Source organism: Ischnura elegans, chromosome 12 (assembly GCF_921293095.1).
Source record: "Ischnura elegans chromosome 12, ioIscEleg1.1, whole genome shotgun sequence".
Lineage (NCBI taxonomy): Eukaryota > Metazoa > Arthropoda > Insecta > Odonata > Coenagrionidae > Ischnura > Ischnura elegans.
Genome location: NC_060257.1, coordinates 62965360 through 62991309, shown reverse-complemented (window position 1 = coordinate 62991309; position 25950 = coordinate 62965360). Strand labels below are relative to the sequence as shown.

Here is a 25950-nt window from a genome sequence, read left to right as displayed (position 1 = left end):
CGAGAACTCTTCCCGAAATAGAGCAGTTAACTTGATTTCAATGATGTCTCATTTAACAGCATAATATACACCGTCTAGAGTAAGGAAAATAATTATTAATATTAATATGATTCAATCTGGTAAGATTCGATTCAATCTCAAGAGGGTAGGGATTAAAATATAAAAATTTATTTATTATATTCCATATCCCCAGACACACACCCGGTGGTTCTCCCCCTGCATAGTGCCGGCGCCCTCTGGCTATTGTCGTCCACCGCCCTAAGAAGGGGTAGCACGGGCCTGTGAAAGTCTCAAAAATACACAAGTATTTTGGACCAACTTTGGATTTGATTTTGTAGTTTTATGAAAGGTTTTATTCTTGTTACGTAAGGGAGTTGTATTTGTTGTTTCTCGCCCAATGATTTCCATTGCTTATTTCATTTAAAAATAACCGATAATTACCAAAGTTACCAAATTTGGATGTCCTATCGCTTGCCTATAAATCTATTGTTAATTGTTGGAATTTCAAAATTCACTGCGTTTATTTAATCACTAAGCACAAAAATAAAGTCTTTTCCCTATGCTCTGTCATCTCCGTGGACTAACGCTAGCATCAACTGAAATATTTTTAGTGCATCCGAAATATCTATTACAACTGCATATCAGAAATAGATGCATTGATGTACATTTTTGTTGCAGTATCTTTTACCTCCGCCTTGAGCGCAAAAAATCTCTTTGGTGGCGAAATAAAATATGCCATGCTGAGTATGTGGTGTCTTTTCAGCAAAGTTTGCTCCCATTGGAATGACGAGAATATGATTGTGGTTTAATATTTCCTCTCGGAATAAGGGCTTTTAATTTTCTCATGATTTTGTCTAATTTAAAGTGGCATTTTCCCAAATTGTCCCGAAACCCATGCAAGGTATTCGTTCTTCCGTGATTATTTTTCGAATATATCATACGGCCGTAGGCGAGGATACTGCTGTGTCCGTGGTTTTCTCTTCGCTTTGCGGGATGGAAACAGTTTTCCTCAATAACTCAGCCTAATGGCCTCGGCTTAAATCAATTACGCAACCCTACCATCGCTCGCCCTGGGCTCCCGGTAAAACCTCTTTCCCTCCACAATCCAAATTCATTCTCGTGTTCCCTGCATTACCGAGGCAATATGAAATATGCGAGGATCGCAGAAGATACTGGCAGGTGGATGCGCAGGACGACTCGACGGATTAGAATGTCAAAAAAATATAAATTGAATAATATCTTCTAACTTGCAAATTGGTTGGTATTTTTTTAAATCACTAGTTTATTACTAGTCCATGTAGCCAAAGTTTCGGTTTCATGTTATTGTTTTACATTACCGATTTATTATTATTTTAGTTTAACAACTTTTCGGATTTAACGAAACCATTACTATGACTTAGTAGTGTATTTTTCCCGTTAATACAATCGCTGGATAACCTAGCTTTATTGGCACAAAATCAAATTTAGAAATATTTATTTATAAATGTAGCCCAATAATTGGAGTAATTATCGCCTCAACCTTTTCAAAACTCTTGGCTCATTCAAAAAAACCAACTTAACACAGCAATTTATTGAATTTTATCTGCAACAGACAGCCGATGTCATGGTGAAGATGTCAACTGCTGGATGATACTTGTCGTATATATTGAGAATTTGTAGATAGTTATGTTATTATGAGTTAGAAGTGTTTCGAGGTGTGATCGTGTGCATAATTAAACAATAATTTATAAAATCAGGTCAGCTTCTTGTAATACGTTATTTCAATGCCACCCGCTCCAAGTTTAGTGTCATTATCTGGCCAGATGAATTGGGAGACCGTCAGATGTTTCTCAGGCGTGCGATTATGAAGTGATCTAACATAATTAATGTTATGTGTCTCGACAAAGGTATTTTAAATACAGAAATATTGAATGTGGTCAATTACATATTAAGGCACCGAAATAATATCAGGAATGGCAACACATTATTTTTTATAGTGATTATGCGTTGGGTTAAAACGGAAATAACATTTAGGTGGTACAGGCATGCAGCGAATGAGGTATGGTACCAAAGGGTATAATTGAAGAAGATAAACCCTGATAGAGATTGAATCTGAGAGATCTGGAAAACGAAATTTCATGTAAATTATGGCCTTAAATGGTTAGGTACTGCATTGCTCAGCATCTGCATCATTAACATTATTTTTGAAGAAATATTTTTTATGAAGCGGTATTGTTTTTGACTACCTTGTGCCGAGTTTTAGCGTTCCCGTTAATCATTGTGTAATCTCATTTTTGCCGCTGCAATTTTCTAGGAAATATGATTTCGTTCTCGAAATTCGTTATGGGGAAAAATGAATTGAACATCTGGCGTATTCTCTTTATAATTTATGCAAATTAGTTACCGTTTAATTTGTGTTCAATATGTATGAAGGCAAATGGCAAACACTTCATGACCGCAACTTATTTCTTCCAGCTGGTATCCCATTAGCTCTTTTTCAATCGTGTTTTTTTACACTCAGCTATGCGAGTACCGCAAGGCTCCACATTGTGACCTGGAGGTTGAAAAAAATATGAGCCAAGTTTTTGTAGTTCACTGGTATTTCCTTTTTGTTTGGCATAAATTAATGATTTGTTGGTGAAGAAAGGCTGTTTTTGTAATTTCAACGTGTACCTCAACATTGTTTTTATATCCACGTTTGTATATTTTCTAATTTAGCCAAAATAATTTGAGAAAAATAATAGCAGTTGTCGCATGGAATAGGGGATAAATTTATCGTATATTTTTATGACACTTTGGCAGCCTCCACTTGTTAAATCAATCGGTAATAAGATAAAATAACAATCGTGGCGAAAACTCCACAGAGAAAAAATCATTGAAGTGTGAGTTCTGTGGGTTTTTCGCACAATTGTGCATTACGGGTGACTACATACGTAAAGTGGTACCTAAAATTATCACTGTGGTTAGCTCCAGTGTACTTAAATTTAACAATCGTGGCGGCAGTTGCTAGTTCCTAAGTTATAATGAGTTAACAGCTTGGATAATATGGAAACAGCGTCTGCATTTATCGGCCTTTGTATTGGTCCCAACATCAATATTTTTCATTTAGTGCTAACTTTGGACCTTTAGCGTCACACGTGTCAGGAGTCGCAGTTTGAAATAACTGAATGAAAACCTTGTCATGAATGGGCTCTTCCGATACACATGTACACAGTGGGTCGTCAGTCGATATCGGGACTGTCTCAATGGTAATATGTATGATGGGGCATATTTGATTATGATTTGAGATTAGCAACCAGGTATAAAAACCGTAATAAATGCCCCAGGGTTCCTTGCTATTTTCTATCAAGACCACTGTGTTAAATAATTTTTTAAGGGTTTGGAAACACAGCTACTTTTTCTAAAGACTTACAGCCAGGCAAAGGACTGTTGTAGAAATAAATATTTTTTTAATGCACGTGGCCGGAGTTGAGTGAAGTCATAAAAATAACACAGGTCAACAGTGGTTTTGGTGCCGGAGTTTTTAAAGCTGATTTCAAGTATAATTGGGGTGCTGAATCCAAATATGATATTAGTTTTTTCCTATCAGCTCTAGTTTTCAAGATACAGATATGTTGTTACTTACGTAAAAATTTTTCAATATGATGATATTACACATATGATAAAACCCACAAAATATAAAGACTTGATTTATTTATAGGAATGTTAAATCACCTACAATTACAATAGTTTTACAATACAATTGAATACAAATAGTAATATTTTTTACTGAAATAAAACAATTTAAACAAAAAAAAGACGTAAAAACGTCACTCAACACTACGGAAGCTCCTTTTGCGAGTTTTCTTGCGTGCACTTTGTTAAAACAGTCTCATTTTAAGCACCAGCAGTAATCTGCCATCATATGCTTATCCCATCTTCCTTGGTAGCGATCTTATATTGTTTTAATTTCCTGGTGAAATCATTCGCCTTGTTTTTCACTTGTGTCGCCTAAATTTTCAAGAAAACAGTCTAAGTGACTGTGTATAGTGAATTTTTATGCTAATATTACATCCAAGTGGTTTAAAGTTATTGAGCATATTGTTTACCAGCTCAAGATAATTTCTCTCGCTTGTGATTTCCCAGAAAAATTTTTATAACCTCAACGAATGAAAGCCAACTGTTTTTTTCAATCTCATTCAATGGCTTGACAAAAGCAGGATTCTTTTGTAAGTTGTCTGATTTGTGGTCCATCAAAACTATCAGCTTTAAGTTTTTCTATAGTTATCTGCGGCATTTTTATTCTTATGTAGCCGAAGCATGGTCCATCCTTGTCAAGAACCTTTAAAAATTACTTCATTAAGCCAAGTTTAACATGAAGGGGCGGTAAGGTGATTTTCTCCCGTTCACCAAAGACTCAGCAACAATGCACTGAAAAAACACTTTGGATATGAGAATCGTAGGTTTGGGTGTCACACCCAAAGCTGAGGTGAAGGAAAGGACTTGTCCATACATTTGGTTGTGTCACCCAAAGGGAATGGGTGATGAGGAGTTGGATGTTCCAACTACTCCTTTGGTTGCTACATCCAAAGAAGATGGACGAGTACTTTGGGTGTGAGAACCAAAGCGTTGGGTAGCTCATCAGAACGACGTTTGGAGGCCGAATGAAAAGTTTAGATCACCTGTCCAAAGGATTGGGCGCCTACCCCTTCCTCCCTCCTATTCAGCCCACTACATTTTAATATTGTTCTTTTTCAACCAATTTCTGAATAGGCCACTAGGACAGTGCAACTAAAAAATGAGAAAACCTAGCTCTGTAGTTGTCATAATACCTATCTATTATCACATAATTCAACATATTGTAATGTGCGTGGGTGGAAAAATAAATATCCCCATTTGTAGAACACTAGAAAGAACATTTATTTCCAATATGTAAACACACAGTTACATAAAATTCACTCCAAACACACAATTTTTCTCAATCTCTTCTTGTTCATTCTCCTTTCCTCGTCAATAACCTCCGTGCCAACGTTCTCGGTGATTACTCCGCAAGGCTCTCGATGAATCCACCGTTATAATATCATAAAAAGTGCACAAAACACAGTGAATTAATATCATTATCACATTCTATGCCAATAACATAAAATATTATTAAAATACAATCACAACATATTATAAATATTATCGGGAAATACAAGAAACGTGAGACAATTTAACCTCAATAAATAAAGGTCCATGTTAATAAGCACAGCAGCACTTCCGACAAAATATGATCTGAGAGTTTGAACTTTGTTTTAATAAGCACATAGAGATAACAAAAGGAATCTGAAGAACTCATAAGCAAAGGGTGGTAGTGCGGGCATGAGAAGTAATGCAACATGGCGGTGAGAATAAACACAAAATGGCCGTGAGAATAAACAACAACTCGCAACTTACCAGCAAACACATGGATATAGGCTCCAAGTCCAGCCTTCGATAAGAAATTCGCCGTGCCCTCGTCCATAATCTCGAGCAGCATGAGCAACGAAGTACAAACGGCAGTAGAGTTCGCCCGTTTTGCAACACAACAAGTCCACACGTGTCTACGGCTTCCACGGCTGAACACAGAACTGCGGGTGCTAGAGAGCTTCATGAGATTGCCACTAGAGCGCGTAACAATAGATTTAGATTTCGCACCTAAACCGGTAGAGTGCACTAACCATGACTTTGGTTCTCCCATCCAAAGGACGTTGACTGGACGTGTTTGGTGTGACATTCTTTGCCTTTGGTTCTGACATCCAAAGAGTTAGTTCTGACGTCGCATGATTCTTGATGACGCATCCAAACCTCCCCGCCCAAAAGGGTTTAGGGTGTAGCATCCAAACCTGTTCTCTCAGTGTGTTTTTACCCAATAATTAAGTTTTCTCTCTTTGACCACTCCTTCTTAATCCAATGGTTTGTCTGTCCCTGCTAGCACAGAGGCACAAGAAACAAGGATATTTTGTGTTGCTAAATTGCTGCCCAAGAAGAAAGTTCACCAATTTTAAATCTACAAAAATCACCTAGCGATGTCCCTGGTATTTTATCTTCTGTAAGGCCAATACTATTGTATCATATTCTTCTTTCATTTCAGTTGAATGAGCGATTGGTATTGAGCCAAACTTGTTAACATTGTAAAGAACACATTTTAAACTACGCTTGGAGCTATCAATGAACAAACGCCAATCACTAGCTTCATATTGCGGTAGTCCCATTCCTTTCAGAAGACCTCTAAAGTCTAAACAAAATGTAAGATTGTCTTCTTGAGTAAAGAGGGGTAGTAGATCCTTTTCAATTGTGAGATAAAAATTAATTTTTGTACCTTGTTCCATTAAATTCTTTTCATGCATCCTTGAAACTAGCAGTTCAGATGCTTCCTTCGGTAAGTTCAATTCTCTAACAAGGTCGCTTAGTTCATCTTGATTAAATAGTTGAGGATTTGTTGATACTGCCTCGTTGTCACTGTCACTATCGTCAATAGAATCAGGAATGTGTTCAAATGGCTCATATTTCTCCTCACATACATCTCGTAATGTCTGAAATATTAGGATCGGGATTTCTTCTGAATGGGGTACCGGGTGTCTAGCTGAAGGCAAATCTGTATATTTTCATTTGTGGCGATTGTTTCGATTAATTCCCGAAACATTTACCATGCAAAAATAACAGTCTTCAATATTGTTTGTAGGTTCTCTCCAAACCATTGTCACACCAAACTTTAAACTTTTCCTTTTTCCTGTAGTCCAATACCGCTGATGTTCTGTACATGTTTTACACACAACATGCGGTGCCTACTTTTTACCTTGGTCACCAAGCTGAACATCAAAATATCCTAGGTATGCACGTTTCACGAAGTCTGTAATGTTTTTCCTATTTTCTTTTAAAGTATATTCCCCACAAATGTAACAAAACACATCACAATGATTTACACAGCTTCTTCGATTTGAGCTCATTTTTAGAGGCTGCTTTATAAAAACTTTGAGAATTTGACCATTTGTTTTCGGAAATTCCCTTACGGCTTACTTACTCCCGCCTCTCCATTTTCAAAGACACTCTCTCTTTACCCTATCCCCCCTTTTTTACTCTTCTCCACTTTTCTGTGATTCTTCCCACGTGTCGTTATTCTACAGTTATGACTAGGGTCCTTTTCCAACGTGGGTTTCCCACATCCCTTAGTTGTATCTTTTCCCACTGCCTCCGCTCTGTACGCCTGTCTCCCCCTTCTTCAAACACGCCAAATCCTCCCCAACCCCTTTCCCAAAGGTATAAAGGTGATTTTCAAAGTAAATACTGCAGAGTGATTATGAATTAGTTTATTTATAGATTGATTTAAATTTAAAAAATATTTTCTGAAATATATCAAAAATTTGAAAGAATATAATCATAAAATACGCCGTATCTAAAAAAGTAGAGCTGTTACATAAAAACGGATATCATATTTGGATTCAACACCACTAATATTGTTAGTATCAGCTAAAAAATTCCCGGCACCAAAAAAAAAGTTTTTTTTTGTTGGCCTGTGTAATTTTTTTATGGGTTTGGAAACACAGCTACTTTTTCTGAAGACTTACAGCCAGGCAAAAGACTGTTGTGGAAATAAATATTTTTTAATCTTCTGACTTATTTTGCTAATGTATTCAGTTCATGGCCTTGCATTCGTCATGGTAAGTATAACCTAAATTTATTCATGTGTTTCAAATATACTCCGGTCACGTAATATGTATTTGTAAGTACCCTTGAACCTTGTTAGACCTAGTATATCTCGTTGTCTGCTAGTCCTTCAAAATATTTTGTCGCTTCTGTTTTCTATTTCCATGCTGACCGTCTGCTTACTGATTGCATATGGATGTAATTAAAAATATTTATAAACGATATTTAGTTATAAAATAAGATTTGATACTTTTCCGGCAAATAAATTGGGTAAACTTTTAGAACATATGCGCCGTCAGTCCTCATAGTTCCTGTTAAGATAAATCACTTTGAAGTAAGACATATATGCAAATTTAAACGTTAAGTAAAGCCTATGAAGCCTATAAAAATCATCGGTAATATTTAAAAATATAATTCCAAAAATGTGCTTAAGCGTGGTTGAAGTGTTATAGCATTTAATTCTCTCGTAAAGGAAATTAATCAGCCCTGAGGTTGAACTCCGAGTCGGAGCTCGAAACGTCGGCAGATATGGAGCTATAAACCCGGTGGGAATCCCCAGAAATGTTACCTTATTAAGAGTTATTTTGCCGATGATTTAAATCTGTTAAGCTATCCAACTCCTTTCGCACCGTATCTCTTATTTGAAACCTCCTAACTGAGAACTTAGATATCTTGAAGTTTTATTCGTTGGCCGTGGAGTGCACTGCATGCGTCTTATGAGATACGGGATAACGCAAGGGTTCAAGGGTCGGATTTGCGTGGAACCACTCTTGTTCAGTTATCTCCGCGGACACAAGAATGCAGACCTTTTTAGGATGCCGGAAGCTTGTGGGAACGAAGTGGTATGACTGTATTTCACTTTATTTAGTGCTCACTAATATTTTTTTTCAGTACGTGTATGTCGTCGGTCATGATAGTTCCTGTTTCGACTCGTCGCTTGAAACTTAGATAACTATGTAAATTTATACTTTAAATGAGAAGCCTTAGCTAACATTTTCACCGGAAATATTTAATAATCTAATTTAATATGCCAAAAAGTACGCTTGAGACTCGGAGGTTGCGCGCTACGCTTAGATTGCTTCAGAAATTGAGAATGGATCCTTAAATGGATATGAGTGACGCGAAGATCATTATATCAGAACCCCACTACATTTTAACTTCAGACTGGATGGCAATACTTGGTGGAACTTGGTGACAGGAAACATGATAAAAGATACACTGTTGTATGCTCCACAGAAGTTTACTTAACCGATCCAGGTTTCAATATTACATGTCATTTTCAAACGTCGTTCTAGGCTCGTTTTATCTTTGAAAATGACAAAGTTTAATGTCGAAACCTGGGTAGGTGAAGTAAGCTTATGTGGAACATACAACAGTGTATCTTTTGATATGTTTCCCACTGCATTTATAGGTCCGACTGTAATCATGAATTAAGAAAAATGTTTTTCGAGTGGATACGCATGGAATTCGTTTTTCCACCGCACGATAAGGAACTATAATTAATGCTAGGCGTAAGAGTATAGAGTATTTCTTTTTTACTTGTAAACGGCTGGTGTCCTAGCGTCACCGCCACACGCCTATTGAGGCAGTTTGTGATGTGTTTGATCTGAGGTTTCCGCGGCGTTTCTTCATATGAGTCTTGGATTCCGGGCGTTCCTCCGCGTTTAGATGTCCATAAGTGACGACAGTTTCTCCAGCCATTCTGCTGGTGTCTTCAGGTCAGAAGTAGCGATGCATAAAATTTTGCCGTCTTATATAGGCACTCGTACCTAAGACGGCCAAATTTTATGCATCGCTACTTCTGACCTGAAGACACCAGCAGAATGGCTGGAGAAACTGTCGTCACTTATGGACATCTAAACGCGGAGGAACGCCCGGAAGCCAAGACTCAGTTTGTGATGTATTATGTAGATGCAGACCAATATATTTTTTTAAATCGATGATGTTTATTAAATTTTTGAGTTGTGTAGATTGAGAATAGTTGTGAAGTAGTATGACAGAAAAACAGGCGTGAGGGCGAGGTAAAGGAACGAGAGGAAAAGCTTGAAAGTGAGTTAGGGGGGCGAGAGTGGATTATTAAATGTGAAGTGAGGGTTGGTTTATTAGGACGCGGGTCACGGTCGGAGGGGTGGCTTTGTTGTCCGTGAAGTGGCGTACGTTTCCCCTCCAGTCGGTGCACAAGGGTCGCTGCTGGTTGGTGGTGCCGAGGGCATAAAGGGGGGGACCCTTCACGTCTCCCCGCCTTGCTCCACGAGAGGGCACTCCTGCGCTCCGAGGCTGGCATTGTTTTATGCGCCGCGGAAGCCGCGCCGGTATTTCGGCGTTCAGTGGCACTCGCCTTTGTCGAGCAATGAAATTCAGAGGGAAAATAAGGATGCTGGGTAAGGGAAAGAAATCAGCCCATGATCGTAACTCCCTCCTGTGATCTCTGTAAGAGAAGTTTTTAATGTTCCTGGCGAAGTCTCCTGTAAAAATATGAATCTAACGATCTGATTGTTGGATTATTCTTCCTAATCTCTATCGTGCTGGGAAATGGTTGCTCATGAAGGAAAAGGTTGCTCACCCTAAAAACCTTTACAAGATTGCTTTTCATAACTACAATAACCTGAAAAGGATATTTAACAACACTAAGGAAAGGAGTGACCCATTGGACAATAGTGGCATTTATTTATTGGAATACAATGAATGCTTTGCAGCGTACATCGGACAAACGGGCCGCAATTTCCGGAAGAGAGCGGAGGAACACAAGAGGAGTTTGCAGGCTTGTAACCTCTCCCAATCCCACTTTGCTAAACACTTGTTGGAGGAGAACCACAACAGTGATTTCATGCCAAAAATTCTACACAGGGAGGAAAAAGGCAGAAGAATGAACAAGCTAGAAGAGTTGGAGATTAGAAGACTCATCAAGTAACGTACCCTTACCCACAACGCCCAATCACCTACCTTAGATTTCCCAGCCACCCCTTCCACCTACCTTCTTCCTCCCCCACAGATACCACATGATATATAAGTATGTTTGATTCTTTGTAGCCTTGTACCTGATGATGACGCCGCTGCGTCGAAACTAGTAGTACCACATAAATAAATTGGTGGATTCATTCATAGTTTGTTCGCTTTTATTTATCATTATTCTTCCTCATAGAATAATCCTCCAAGGTCGTTAGAATATTAATGGCTTTGCCTGGTTCCGCTAGGATGGTAGGACCCGCCCGCCTCTGTGACGGTGCGGGATTCCTCGTCCCTTCCCTTCCTTCCCTATCCACTCCCAGGAGGCGTCGTCGGGCTCCTATCGCGGCGGCGCCTCTTTCCTTTCTCCTTCCCGTCCTCCCCCCTTCTGGGTGCAGAGGTGAAAAGCTCGCGCTTACAGTCACTGCCCCAGGAGTGTAACCTTGCGAGCCCGCCCTGGAGTCTCGTTTCCCTTGTAAAAATATCACATATCTTCATTGGGTTTCGATAAAAATATAAACTAAAAATTGTAATTTCTACCCTTTTGAGTTTAATTTTTAAAATCTCGCCACATGTGCCACAGTGTGGACTTGTGACGTCAGCATCTTGTTCGGTAAAACCCATCCCGAAGTTTGCTCTGAGAAAATGGCTCGGTGGTGGAACTGGTTAACACACCCGACCGGTAGTCGGGAGATCCGGGTTCGAATCCTCGCTAAGTCAAATATTTTTTCTTGTTGAGCTCCATCCGTTGGTGTATTTAAAGTCTAGTTAGAAAATGAATTTCCGAAGTAAGAAATTGTCATTGAAGAAGGAAAAATCATACATGGTTTCGATATACCCTTAAATTTTTGACCGGTAGAAGAGTTAATAATTTGAAATATTATCCCGTATCCATAGTGGTAATTCCAATGTAAGGATTGCAACTTTGCTTGCTGATTAAAGTTGGCGATGCAAGACTCTTAATTAGGTGAAACTAACAAAAAATTAGGGGCGATATACGATATTTTAATACAAAGACCTTAAAAAGATGAAAATTCGCTTTTTTATGTAACTTAATGTTTCGATCGTGTCCAGCCAGTATTTTTTTTCGGCTTGAGGTTGGGTACGATTTACGAGATTGGTATTTCGGAAAACTGGTCACTATTTGAAGCATTTTCTGATCCTTACCCGGCATCATTAGAGGATATACCAGGATTGTGATCCACTGGGGAAGTTCTCTTAAAACTATCAACGTTTTGGGTCTCGATGCTATTCGGGTTTTCTAACGCGTCGTTTTTCTGATAATTTATAACGTTTCGGGTGTTGATTCGAGCACTTTCCTCAATGCTACCGAGGACTACAAGCCGGAACTTCGCCAATTATGTGAAATCGTATCTGGATGGAGACCTGAATAGCCAATTTCTGTGAGAAGCCGGGGAATTAAAGTAGTATTCCGCGACGTCTAGTATCAACATTGTAACGTAAGACTATTAATTTTCAGAACCCTTTTTATTTCCTTCTATTATCTCCAAAATCCTCCACAAAAACCTCTCCTTTTTACATCTCACTCAACAATCCCCTCTCCCCAAACAAACCCTTCACAACCAAAATAACAACTCAGATCAAACAAAACATCAGGCGTTACAGTCTTTCCTCCACCCTTTAAGAATTTTGTCCATAAATGTTTTAATGCTTCAATCACTGGACAAAATTTTATTGCGATGCCGTTGGAGTACCCCTTGCCAGATGGTGCCACACCCGAACACTTACCGACTTCCAATCTATTTGATGTCGCTCATCGCCCTGCTTAGCGCACCCGCGTTCTTATGAGCTGACCCCGGCTAGACCAGCCCCAAGGCTGCATCCCAAACTGCCTCCAATGCTGCCAATGTCACCTCCACCGGCCAAAGCTCCAAGACTGCCCACTCCCACAGACAGCCCACCTGGCAGGGCAACAGCTCCACTGCTATAGCCAAGGGCTGATCTCCTTGGAAGAGGTGGACTATCAGCAAACCGACCAGTACTATTCAATCCTAATGATGGGGACACCACACTTGGCAACACTGCAGCACGAGAAACATCAAGTAGAGGGTTTCCACCAGCACCCAGACCCATACCAATTCCACGTAGACCTTCAGGTAACTTTGAGGGCAAGCCTTCAGTCTTTTCATTCACACGGTCCATTCTCACTGTCATTTTCCTATCATACAACAGCTGATTATGAAGCATAGATATTGCTTGCACAGCTTCAACTGGATGCTCAAATTTCACCACACCATGTCCACGACTCTTTCCATCTTTGTCTCTGTTAAGTTTTGCATTAGTGACTTTACCAGCGAGACGGAAGACATCCCTCAATTTCTTTTCATCAACTTTGTAGTCCAAATTGGCAACAAACAATCTACTGACTAGGGGTCCATTTATTCCCAGGCATTCTAAAAACTGTGGGCTCAGTCCATACGTATTGCCCCACTTGTTCTGAATTGCAGGTGAAGTAGGACCAATTAGACCAGGTAAAGGTGCTGGTGCCTGCCAGCTAGACCGTGGTTCATCTCTGGGGCGACTACTTCCTCCACTCATACCAGCATTTCCTCTACCCCCACCATCACCACTGGAACCTCCCTTCATTGGCCTGCCATACTTGTCCCTCTCAATATCAAAATCCTCCTTAACAACAAGTTTTCTTCCTTTCAACTCCCACCTATGCATTTTCTCAACTGCCTTCTTAACAGATTCTGCATTTTCAAACTCAACGATACCACACCCTCTAGGTTTTTCTCCATCATCACTAAACAGCTCCACATAAGCAACTTCACCAACTTCTGTTCTAAAGAGGTCCTTCAACTCCTGCCAGCGGAATTCATAAGGAATGTTGGAGATGTAAATTCTTCTATCTGCGGGAGCTCTCCTTCCTCCCCTGTCACGATCGCGACCGCCACTGGAACTTCTGGGTTGGAATCTACTTTGTCTTTCACCTCTTCTCTTTGCCGCTCGAGTCTGCACCGTATTTATCCAATGTTTTTCTTGTTGCTCTAATTGACATTTTTCAATTAATTCTGCGGTGGTATTTCGCAAAATATATACACCGCGATCCAAATCATTCTGTACTACCACAGCCTTCCCAAATACTCGACCGAACTCTCCAATTACTTCTACTTCTGCTATAGGAAGAAAACGATCGCGTACTTCTAAAGCTTGCTGTATCCAAACAGTTTCTCCTGTATACATGTGTGGGGTAACATACTTCTGAGCCACTACATCGATTGTTGCACCTGTATCTCGTAATATCTTCATTGAATACCCATTTACCATTCCCTCTGTCAAGTATTTGCCAAACATATTTTTATTATTTTCAATTTTTAAAGAACCAACGAATTCTTTTTCTTCGTTATCCTTCGTTTTTTTCTTTGGGCAATTTGCGAGAAAATGTTGAGTGGAACCACACCCGTAGCACTTGGGTTGAAACCTCTTTTCGAAATTAAGTCCCGAAGACGATGATTTAGGCATCTTTTCCATAGTCAAGTCACGCCTTTCTTCATCAGAATTTACAGAAACAGTCTTCGGCTTTGTAAACTGGATCCTTTTATTTTGTTGATCCTTAATGTAATCATCCGTGGTTTTCCGTCCCATGCTTTCTCTAATAGCATCAAAACTATCCAACTTCTCAGCCAATACATTCGGATCCTTAAAATTTGGCAATTCGTCTATCAGGAGATCTCGCACCTCTATGGGTACTTTTCTTTTCATCTGATCAGTCACCATCAGTCCTTTTAACTCCTCAAAAGAAATTATATCCATCCCGTCAATCCATCCTTGGAAATAATTAGTCATTTTATATACTACATCACTCCACGCCATACCATTTGATTTGGACTGCTTGTAAAATAACTGTCTGAACATTTCTGAGCTCAATTTGTATTTCTTAAGCAGTAAATTTTTCACAAATTCATAACTATCAGCTTTTTCCCTAGGTTCTCGAGAAATTATATCATTAATCTCGTTTGATAGTAATCCCGTCAAGTAAAATACTAATTGGTGTTCCGGAATACCGGCCCTATCTGCCTGCCTTTCAAAACGTTCAAGATATAAACTAATGTTTTCCCCGTGAGGATAAAATTTATCCATATGCCGAGTTATATCTATTTTCGGCAGTGTCCTCTGAGCGGTCTCCGTCTCCAATCCATCACACTCGCGGTTTAAATTGGTTTGTGAAAATTTTAGTTTCTCCATTTCTAACTGAAAACTTCTCTGTCTTTCAGCGTCTTCCCGTTCCAATCTTCTCTCTTCTGCCTCTCGTTCTAATCTTCTCTCTTCTGCCTCTCGTTCTAATCTTCTCTCTTCTGCCTCTCGTTCCCGTTCCAATCTTCTCTCTTCCGCTTCCCGTTCTAATCTTCTCTCTTCTGCCTCTCGTTCCAATCTTTTCTCTCCAGTCAAAAACTTCAGCATCTCTTTAACAAATTCCTCATCATAATCTTTACTTTTTAGTATCGCTTGTTTGTACTCTACGACTCTAGCTTCCCTCCCCACGTCAGCTCCTACTTCATATGCGATTTTGCACAAAACATCTTTAGGGACTCTAGCCAAATACGACATTGTTTAAGTTTTTCCGCAAATATATCACCTAAACAACTCACTAAAATGAGGAAGTCAGAAACAGCACCCAGTATGCTCACACCATCCGGCAAAAAGGGTACTCACCTTTCCCGAAGCAAAAACGCCACACCAGCGAATTAAACTTCCACTTCTTCCGAAAAACACCAAGTCGTCTTTGCTTGCAGCTCCAACTTCTCAATGTGCGTCCTTCCTTGAAGCAAATACCATCTCCAGTCCGCTTCCTCGAACCAGCAACCGTTCCAACGCTCAAACCGGCCGCTGCGTCTTCTCAATTTCACTCAGGCTAATTTTTCCAAACCTGTGTCAAATATCCCATCCTCGTCGCCAGAAAAAACGTGGGCTCACACTTACGTCTGTAACGTAAGACTATTAATTTTCAGAACCCTTTTTATTTCCTTCTATTATCTCCAAAATCCTCCACAAAAACCTCTCCTTTTTACATCTCACTCAACAATCCCCTCTCCCCAAACAAACCCTTCACAACCAAAATAACAACTCAGATCAAACAAAACATCAGACGTTACAACATCCATTTTTCGGGTGTACGTTGCGTCATCTGAATTTCCGTGACAAAAGTTTCATCCCCTATCCCGGAGACTTCCTTAGGTTGAGTAGATCGTCGTTGCTTTCTGGCCAGTACTAGCAGAACTGCGTGAACATTACATGCACTGAAACCACTAATAAATCAGATACTAGGGTGGGAAAACTTCAGCGGGCCACCAGTATACATATCGGTCAGAATGTAACGACGATGGACTGTTTGGCTTGTTCACATTTACAATACGTGCATAAGGTCAAAACTAACATACGCAATACCATCGTGGATAGGATTAACTACTAAATCAAATCGCGAAAAAATAAATGACACGGAGCGATAGTCTTTGAGATCAACCCTGAAAATAAATGGCATGGTGACAAAAGTAACGTGGCCTTATATGAAAAGACTGGAATAAAAGAAATTCAGAAATTGAACTGTAACACTCTTCAAAATATTTCGAAAACCTAAAAATGAATGAGAGAATTATCATCAAGGACTCATCTATTCCGAAAACCAATAAGAGATATGAAGTGAAACACTTTGCAATTTCCACATAGAAATTTATTAAACTACAGCTGACATGTTTCGCCATTGTCACATGTCGACATTGTTACATGTTGACATGTTTCGCCATGTTACAGTTGACATATTTGTTTAGTCTTGATAATGCTGCAGTGCAGCGAAACATGTCAACTGTAGTTTAATAAAGTTGCATGTGGAAAGTGCAGTGTTTCACTTCATATCTCATAATGGATCTCCACAAAGTATCTGCCTCATCCATTCAATTCATTTCGAAAACCAATGGTTGGGATAGATACAAAAGGGCGGAGTAATGCCTAAATATATAGGGAATGGTAGCCTAATAAGAGGAAAAAGGAGTTAGACATTGCAAAAAATCGAATAGCATCGATAAACGCAAATAAAAACTGCTTACAGCGCCGTCACATCTGTTAAAATCGTCCTGGTGACGTCTCCAGAACAGGGGACTGAATTGTTGCGAGGGAAAGTCAGCTAAGGTGATGTATACCCGGAAGATGGACCGTGAAGCAAGAGACTGTTTACGTCATACGATAGTTGAGCTGGGTGTGTATATTCTACTAAGTTGGTATTTGCTGCCGAAGAAAAAAATTACTTCTATTCATTCCAGTCACAATCCTTTTCATCCCTGGTGAAATCACAGGGCGTAGGCGCACTGAATTCGTGTCGTAGGTACTCGTGTGTTAAACATGACCTTTCGAGTCATAGCGTAGGCAGCATCCAATCGATGATTTCATCATACGACCGATATTTGGGGACTGAACCGTGATAGACGGCCGTATGTACTCTTACGGATTGTATTAAATAGCTGTTTGCTGCAGAACTGGAAAGATACGGATCCAGGTAAACGATTCAATTGCATTTCCATGTAAATATTGATTTTGTTGTATGACGCTGTGAAATCATTCGTCTACGTAAGGACACACTATTTAATGAAGTGTGTGCACTGAGATAGAGCAATGAATTCTTGGAAATATATTCATGGCTGAAATCGATAAAATAATCAAGGCAAAATCATAATTAAGTCTTCCGCGACGAAGGTATTTTAATGCGTTTACGGAGAAGTTATATCGTTGCAAAAATAAATTAAAATAGAAAATCGAAATAAATATGGTTACGTTGCATGCATATGCACTTTACAGCTATGCAGAAAATATGCTTGGCGTAAAATGAGTCAATTTAACCGAATATAATTTACAATTCGATGCTTTTAGGAATTATTCTCGCTGCATTTGAAGCGGTATATTATCCTGGAGTATAGGCAATGACTTAGGATATTTGGGCTGTATAACAATCAGGAGCTATTTCAATCAAGGCCTATCTCGTAGCCAAATGCTTTGTCTTGGCTTCCAAAATGTTGCAGCGGATTGTCTATAGGAAATTTTGGCATCGTACTCCACCTTTTTTTAAATACTTTAGATTGCGATAGCGTCTTAAAGATAAAAGATGTGTTTTTCCCTTTCACCATCTGTCGCATACTTCTTGAGCGATCACCGGCGAAATAACGATGGCCTAAACTCTTTCAATAACCCCTCAACTCGCATCGCGCGCATCACCACATAATTGTTACTCCTTGGTCTGTCGTATCCGTATCATGTGGTTCATAGTTGTTAACGGGTTTGTGAGCGATTATTACCTCAACTAGCGACCTCCCTGAAGGATTCAATGAAGTATTAGAAGAAAGAGTAATTTTGCTCTAAAACTTCTCTTTCTAGACAGAAAAAATACCCCAAATCACACTGCTTGTCATATATTGCTCTAAAATTTGCTGGGCAAATTTCGGTTAATCTTATGCCGTTTTTTATCCAGTGAGAATATAACCATTTTTGGCCTAAAAAGTTTTACTTTTGTATAATCTTGCAGGCTCTATTTTTTCTCTTATTATGTTTACATTTTCTTCACATGGTATTTTTTGTCACGTGTCTTTTTAATGACATTTATAATGCGTACAAAGTTAATAATTTTTTTGTGACTAGCATTGCATTTAAATTTAAAGATGGTCGCTTCCACACTGGTGTTAATCTCTGAAGCTACCTAAAGTTACTTCATATTTTGTTACCTAATTTGTACATTTTAGACTTTTGGAGAAATAAATATATTGCAATTTATTTCACTCTAAGTCTGAGTCTGCAAGTTACGTTTTTATTGATTTAATTCTGTCTCACCGAGTTTTTTAAAATGTCAGTTTCTCGAGGTCACTGACCCAGGTCTTTTGGCGCCCTGTTGATTTCGGACGCACGCGTTAGTCTCCTGTTTGTTCGCGTCACTCGCGATTGCTTCTCCTGTTTGTAAGGATATACAGAGGGCACGGAGCGACACGTGAATCCCTCCCGGGCGATCGTGTGCCACGACGAGAATGCTATCGAGTGAAAATGCTTCATCATGTTTCTTCCCCTCCACGAACGATGGAGTTATGGCGTTGTTTGTGCTTTCGCGAAATCGGCTCTGCTGACTGAAATTACGGCTCCGAGGTCACCGGTATTGAGGGACTAGATTGCACGTTATGGAAAAGAACATTATAAAGGTGGAATGAAACGTGAATAGGGTAGTAATGCGTTGCAATGCTTTACCAACACACATCGTAGCTTCTTCATCAGTTCTGATTCGTCAACCGTACTGTGATATTTTTCATCTATCCATGCTCGATATCTTGCCATGAAGATGTGGTGCCTGCAAGCAGGCAGAATTTGTTTTGAAAGCGCAATTCGATCAGCGGATAATGCGTGAAGTATGTGGTTGGCGGTTGTTTTGATTTTAAATAATTTCAACTTGATCGAATTAAAACGTAGAAATAAACTTTTCAGTCTACATTCGGATTTTGAAAGGACTCAAAAAAGATATTTTTTTTCCCTGAAGGGTATTCGGAGTGGTAAGATTAATTTATGTCAAATAATTGCACATATCATTGCTAAAACTGTCTATATTACTCGTGTTTTAGTGTCTTTTTGTAACTAACGAGGCAAAATGTTTATTTATATTTCGTCCAAATTGATTGTAAAAGTTCCGACCGGTAGTTATATAGTAGATATTGGCTAGTATAGATACTTTTAAGCAATTCAGCTCTATCTGTTAAAAAAATAAACGTTATTCAGTTAATAAAATAAACTATTTCGGGTTTTACCGCGTAGTAGAGGTTATCTGCCGGGGTTTCGCGACCCCTACTGGTCGATTCTTCAAAGGGGATTGAGTTGCTTATGGTGTGGGTTGAAATATATACTTTTGATGTCGGTGGGTTGGGTGTGATAGAGGGAATGACGGAGAATGGGGAAGAATTGAGGAGGAGAGTCTGTTCCAAACGGACATCCAGGAATTGCTCAGTAAGACGCCGCCATGCGAAATTTTTGAAATACGATTAAAATGCGTGCTTAGCTGTTGCATAACACAACACCAGTGGTGTCACGGTGCTGGAACGCGCCGAACCCCGTTCCGGCACGGATTAACAGAAGGCATAATAGTCAAGTACCACTTTTATCTATTTTGTTGCCTCAAACTTTTTAATATATAATTATTGGTAACCAAAGAAATCGTTATCAAATGTAAATAATAACTTGTAATGAAAAAACACACAGAGTAATATTACACTTCTAAAAAAAGTTAAGGAAAGTGCGTTCCGGCACTGCTAATTTTTCCATGACGTCACTGCGTGAGGGGACTACATGGAGGATGCTGTACGTAGTGGGGACTACATACAGTAATAAAGCAACACTTTATAAGACGTCACGGAAAATCTCTAGCTGTTCTGTTGGAAAAATCCAGGGTGGTACCCATTACATTCCGTAAAAGTTTCTTGCTTGTTTGGTTGCTTATTTATCTGTTTTAAAAAATGTTGTCAGCTTGGCGTTGTAAGGAGAGCGATCCACTCTTCCCCTATATTTGCAGCAAAGTATTTGAATTCGTTATGAACTGTTGTTATTGAAAACGACGTAGACGGTTGAAAGCCCCAGAAATGGCTGCCATTCACCACGCAAACCGTGGAAGCCATATCACCAACTTGGTGAGAAATACCACTGAAGAGTTTAAGTGTGACCGATCACATCATGAGGAATATTAATTTTGGTTTGTAGTCTTGATCATGGCTTATTTATCCTAGAAATTCGGATCACCTTCCTGCCGACGTGAGTGCCGACTTCGGAAAACCAATTCCTATGCACGATGGGTGACAACGCATCTAATGTCGACTCGAGAATCCTCTTACTTAATATACTTGCTCCTATGGTTGGTCTTGGGCCGCCTCCATGAGATTATCCTGCATATCGTCTTGGCGGCGCTGGTCGGAAATTGTTTTACTACGAATAAATAAACGTTTGTCACGTAAGCTCTGGAAATTTACTGAAAAATTCGGCGTGAGCCTATATTAATCCCAAAATAAATACTATTACACCGTTTTATGTGTTTTAAGTTATTTATTGCAACTGTGAACGGAAGCAGACCGCGTTCATGTGATTCCGTAGTGTATTGTCAAGGCGGCGCTGGTTGGACATTATGTTTGAAATATTTTCTTGTGATGACCAATGCCATGAAGGGCGAGTAAAGTACTTTTTGATCAACTTTTACGAGAAAGAAGTCATAAGAGTTATTCTACCGTGAATAAATAAACGTTTTTCCCGTAAGCTCTGGAAATTAGATGAAAAAGTCGGCATGAGCCTATATTAACCCCAAAATAAATACTCCGTTTTATGTGTTTTAAGTTATTTATTGTTACTATGAACGGACGCAGGCCGCCTCTCTAGTATATCGTCCTGGCGGGGCCAGTCGGAAATTATGTTTGTAATATTTGCACGTGATGACACATCCTCCTTTGGATTGTTACGTTAGCTTGCTTAAGTATCGCCCTGGTCCCATCATTGACTCCAAAAGCTGTGCTGTGCGTTCAAACGAATTTCACCCAGGTAGGCGAGCAAATGGAGCGAAGGGGATTTGATAGCAGTCGCCATGGTGACAGCAAGCTCTTTCTCTATATCTCCGTGGCGTCTCTGGTGACCCATAGTCCGGTCAGTGGGCTATCTCTCGTGTGGTTTAATGGATAATAATCCTTACTCCAACGCGCAAGCTTCCTCGCCACTGGACACGGGGCCGCAATGCCGGGCCCTAATTGCGCTGTTCGGGTATTCCCCTCTCCCAAATACCGATAGAGTTCCCATGAACGAAAATATCGGTCAGCTTTGGCGTTCTCGCCTGCGTAAAGATGAGTCCACCGATACCCTGAAATGTGAGTGAAGTAGCATGGATCATGCTCTCACTTTTTGATTGATTTTTACCAGAAAGAATTTATAATGTAATAATAATAATGATAATAATATGGATTATTACAAGGATACAATGATAATTGTTTAAATAAAAATAATACATTTTACAGTCATATTTTCAAATAATAGTTTAACATAAGTGTAAAAAATAGCCAATTGTAACATACAACAAAATAAATAATGACATACAATCAGGATACAATGATAATTGTTTAAATAAAAATAATACATTTGACAGTCATATTTTCAAATAATAGTTTAACATAAGTGTAAAAATTAGCCATTTGTAACATGTAATCAAATAAATAGTCACCAAATTTAAAATGAGATAATAATAATAATAATAAAGATAAGATAGCCCAAGTAAAGATGTCTTTATTTGGGCTATGTTGAGACTAAGAAGTCCCTTGTTCCACCTAACCCTTCAATAGCGTCAATGCAAACATATTTAAAAGCGGCATATAAACGTTTACAATGCAAAAAGATATACAATACACACTATTTGATAAATGTCAAAAAAGATAAACAAGTATATGTGAAAATTTTGTGCAAAAAAAAGATTTCTGTTTGTGGGGAAAACATGAGGGTAAGGGTGTAGTATCCTTCAGCGAAAAAACCCACTCCAGGAAAACGCCCACACAAGAAGGGAGGCGTGAAAAACCTGCGAAAACCTACTGAGTGAAAGCTAATGTCATGTTACATGGGTAATTCAGGCTCAAATAAATAAATAATACTCGCCTATGATGCTGTGATGATAGCTTGTTTGGAATGGCAACGAAAATATTATATTTCTAATATTTTTTTAAATATTCCTGAAAATAAACGTTTTTCCCGCAAGCTCTAGGATTTTGATGAACATTTCTACTTGGTCTTAAATTAACCATATACTCCAAATCAATGTATCCTGACACCTTTAATTTAAAAAATTGTGCGTTTTAAGTCATTTCTCGTTTTGTGAACAAAAAAACCTGCTCAAAATCATTTAATTCCTTCTTTGTTTCTGCAAAATTGTGGTGGATAAATGAATTATGAAATTAATCACAAAGGAAAGCTTTGGGCAAGACATTTTATGTGTGATAGATTATAAAATACCCTCTTCTATATATATTATATGTGAGTATTAAAATAATTTTATTAACTTAAGTAATCCAGGCCATATTGGACTTTAATTTTCAATTATAATCAACGTAGAAAATTACGCCAGAATCCGAGACCACGAGTGAGAAGCGTTTGTAAACTTAAGTTGGAATGGGCCATATTTTCTACCATTCAATTAGATTCTGATTAAACATTTATGGCGATCATAGTGAAACATATAATGAACACATTTTTTCTGTGTTTTCATTCTCGTGAAATGATAATGGGGTTTAGACAGAGCTAGTTTTGAGGATGCAAATGAAAACATATTTTTACTTCAATTATATATAAAAACCAAACTTTATGTTTTTAGGCTATCAAAGTGTATTGATTTTTCACCGTGCTGATTGAAATAAAATACTGTAGATTTGTAAATAAACTACTCGATTGTCTTCGACAACATTTGAAAATAAATACTTGGTGTTTATTTTGTCAATAGAGTTTTCTTTACTGAGCTGTCATCTATTGATGACAAAAAGCAAGCAAGTAATGACTCCTATAGAGTGGGAAATTCAAGCTTGTATTTTTCTGCTAATTCTTTTTTCCTGCTTAGCCGAGCCGAGCGATGCGCTCTTATAAATTTACCAACTCAGTACCTATTGAACTGCAGATATGCCATTAGATGGTAGTCACCCGGTAGTGACCAGGTACCCGCCAGGGTTTCATTCCATTTTTATCAAATTTAATTCGTTTACCGCTTTGTAAAATATTTTTTACCTTGAAAGTATTTTACGTCACAAGCAAAGTTTTTCCCTTTACTAGGTTATAGGTAACGATGTAAAAATTCAGATTGTGGATTAGAAATTTTATAAAATTTAGTCTGTTGGCAGGAAAGGTAATTTTATTCATTGGTCTATTAAGTACTACACACATTTCAATTTTTTCAATTTTTAGAAAAAATTGTATTTAATTTGTCTCTTAGTTTAAGCCTTCATATGATGGCATAGGTCACTCCTATCGACTGTGGAGAAAATAGCAATAATCTTTTATTGCATGTTATTAGAAATAAAACCTTTCCTTCTCATCGATGAGGTATAGAGACCTATTTCTCACACGGGTGGTATGTTGCCGTCACGGTATATTTAGATATTTTTTTTCGCGTTCATCACTCGGAGTCTCTAACCTTGAGATAAGCATCCTATGGCTGCTGGTCCAATAATGCTGTACCAAAACTATCTCAACCAGCTGCGGATATTCTGTGACGGAAAATGTGGGTCAAATTTAGCGCTCTATCGCCTGTAAAGATGGGTTCGCCGCCCTATCCCGTTATCTGCGAAGAAAGCAGCATCCATTTTCTATATTTTTCAATCTGGTTCTTCCCTTCGACGGGGTCGTGGTGTATTTCACCCACGAATAGGTATTACCTCCGCGGAAATTGAGAACTTTTTTGCCGCCATCTAACGCATTCTTGGCTTGACGAGGCTTCAAGACAGAAATTTAGGTAAAACTAAATATTTTCAATTGCCTGCCTCAACTTTCGCCCCTGATTTTCCGTTTCTATCCATGGTCGTTGCGGATATTTATTAATCAATTTTTATTCAATGCCTAAAGTGTGAAGTTTGATGCGAAAATTTCCCGTCAGTTTGAATATCAACGGTTAATGTCATAACGGTTTCTCATTTCTATTACCAGATGGTTCTTCTACGTTATATTGTTATGTTAATTCAGGGTCAAAATAGTTTATTGTAATACATTTGGAGGATGTTATCGAAAGCTGAGGTAAGGGTAGGGAAGGACGGGTGGAGAGAAACCCGGCGTCGGCAATAGCCTGCTTTAAACTAGAGATGCCAAGGGGACCACGGCTTAACATCCTATCCGACGGTCATACACAATTGATTAAAAGAGAAATTTTGTGGTCTGACGATTTATTGTTAAAGGAAGCAGACGGTTTTATTTGAAAATTTCATCCATTCAACTTCCAACTCTTTTCTTGAATGGAAATGTGACCTTTTGGAATTGTCTTCTTTATTAGTGTCGAGACTTGTTTTTGAGGAAGTAAGAAATATTAGAAATAGCACTTAAATATAAAAAGGCGCGATTTTTTCAAAATTTAACTCTTAATCTAAGGTTTAATAATATTTTCATTGTTATCAAATAAGTATTACTTAATTGTAAAGTTAGTTTTTCTATAGTAATTATTGTTTCTTCTTTTTTTCTAGGTAAGTTCACTCTTCCTTTAATTGGAGTTCTCTTAGTGAGTATTAAATAGTTCATTATTGATTTTCGTTTATAGTACCAGGTAAGAAATTATGTCCAATCCTTTAATAGTTATGAAGACTCACTAACTAAAATACTATTATGCATTAACATAACGATGATATCTGGATTAATATTACGAGGCTCATCTTAGTTTTCATTTTTCCAAATAATAGCTTGAGAGTGTTTCATTTGTTTTTAATGCAGATAGAGCTTTGTGACGTTGATTAGGGTAGTCCTTGGGTTATTTAACGAAAGAATTTATTGAAACCAGTAAGAGCAAAAAATCTGAGGTAGGCCCCAAATTCTCCTGTTTGCTTCCGCATATCAGTCGCTTGGGAAGCGATCCCTTCGTAAACGATCAAAGCGTTCGGCAGTTAGTTAAACCTATTTGGATGGAATGAACAATGGGGATGATTTGATAATTGGGAGAAAGGTGAGTCAACCTGATGCATGGGATTCTGCGCCCCGTATTCGCTCCCTGGTGAATCTAGACAAAGGCGTCAGAAAGAGAAAGGAGGAAATTGCTTGGAAAATCTCATTAACAGGAGCAGTTTTATCAAATAATAAAGAAACTGAAGTTACAAAAAGTTAAAAACTTTGGTCTACACGGCTTAACCTTGTCGTACTTAACCTTAACCGTCGCTTCACCTTAATCGTCGACTGGTATCGATACAATTCATCGAAAAGAGGCGATTTAAGTCTAAGTTGAATAAAGCAAAGTCTGTAATTTTTCCTAAATTAAAATGGAATTCTAAAAGGTTAAGGCCTCAAAAATCCAGTGCATCAATGAAGGGTTTAGTATTCTCTCAGCATATGACGCTGATTCATTCTTCACGGCTTTTCCACCGTTTATGCGAGATGGCAGCTCACATATTCGGTATCATAATTTATATCCACGTTTTGACCCCTGTCTTTGATAACATTTACGGGGTTGAATCAAGCCCACTCGTATGCTCTCGCATCCTTGCAGCTAAAGGGTGGCATGGCATTACGTTGGGTACAGAATAGGATATTCTGAAAAAATTCTCGTGACTTATCATTTTTATTTTCTCTTTCCTCTCTTTCTCTTTTTCCTGTTCATTCAACCCTTTACCCTCGTCTCTTTATACCAACGTTTCGTCGCCTATCTCC

General features: G+C 38.6%; 1 protein-coding gene across 1 annotated transcript; it reads right to left on the bottom strand.

Annotated features, from left to right (window-relative positions):
• Positions 1–12207: 12207 nt before the first annotated feature.
• LOC124168702 (heterogeneous nuclear ribonucleoprotein M-like) lies at positions 12208–13860 on the bottom strand. The gene has a single exon (XM_046546969.1). It carries the CDS (start codon positions 13858–13860, stop codon positions 12373–12375), a length of 1488 nt encoding a protein of 495 aa, XP_046402925.1. The 3' UTR covers positions 12208–12372.
• Positions 13861–25950: the final 12090 nt, after the last annotated feature.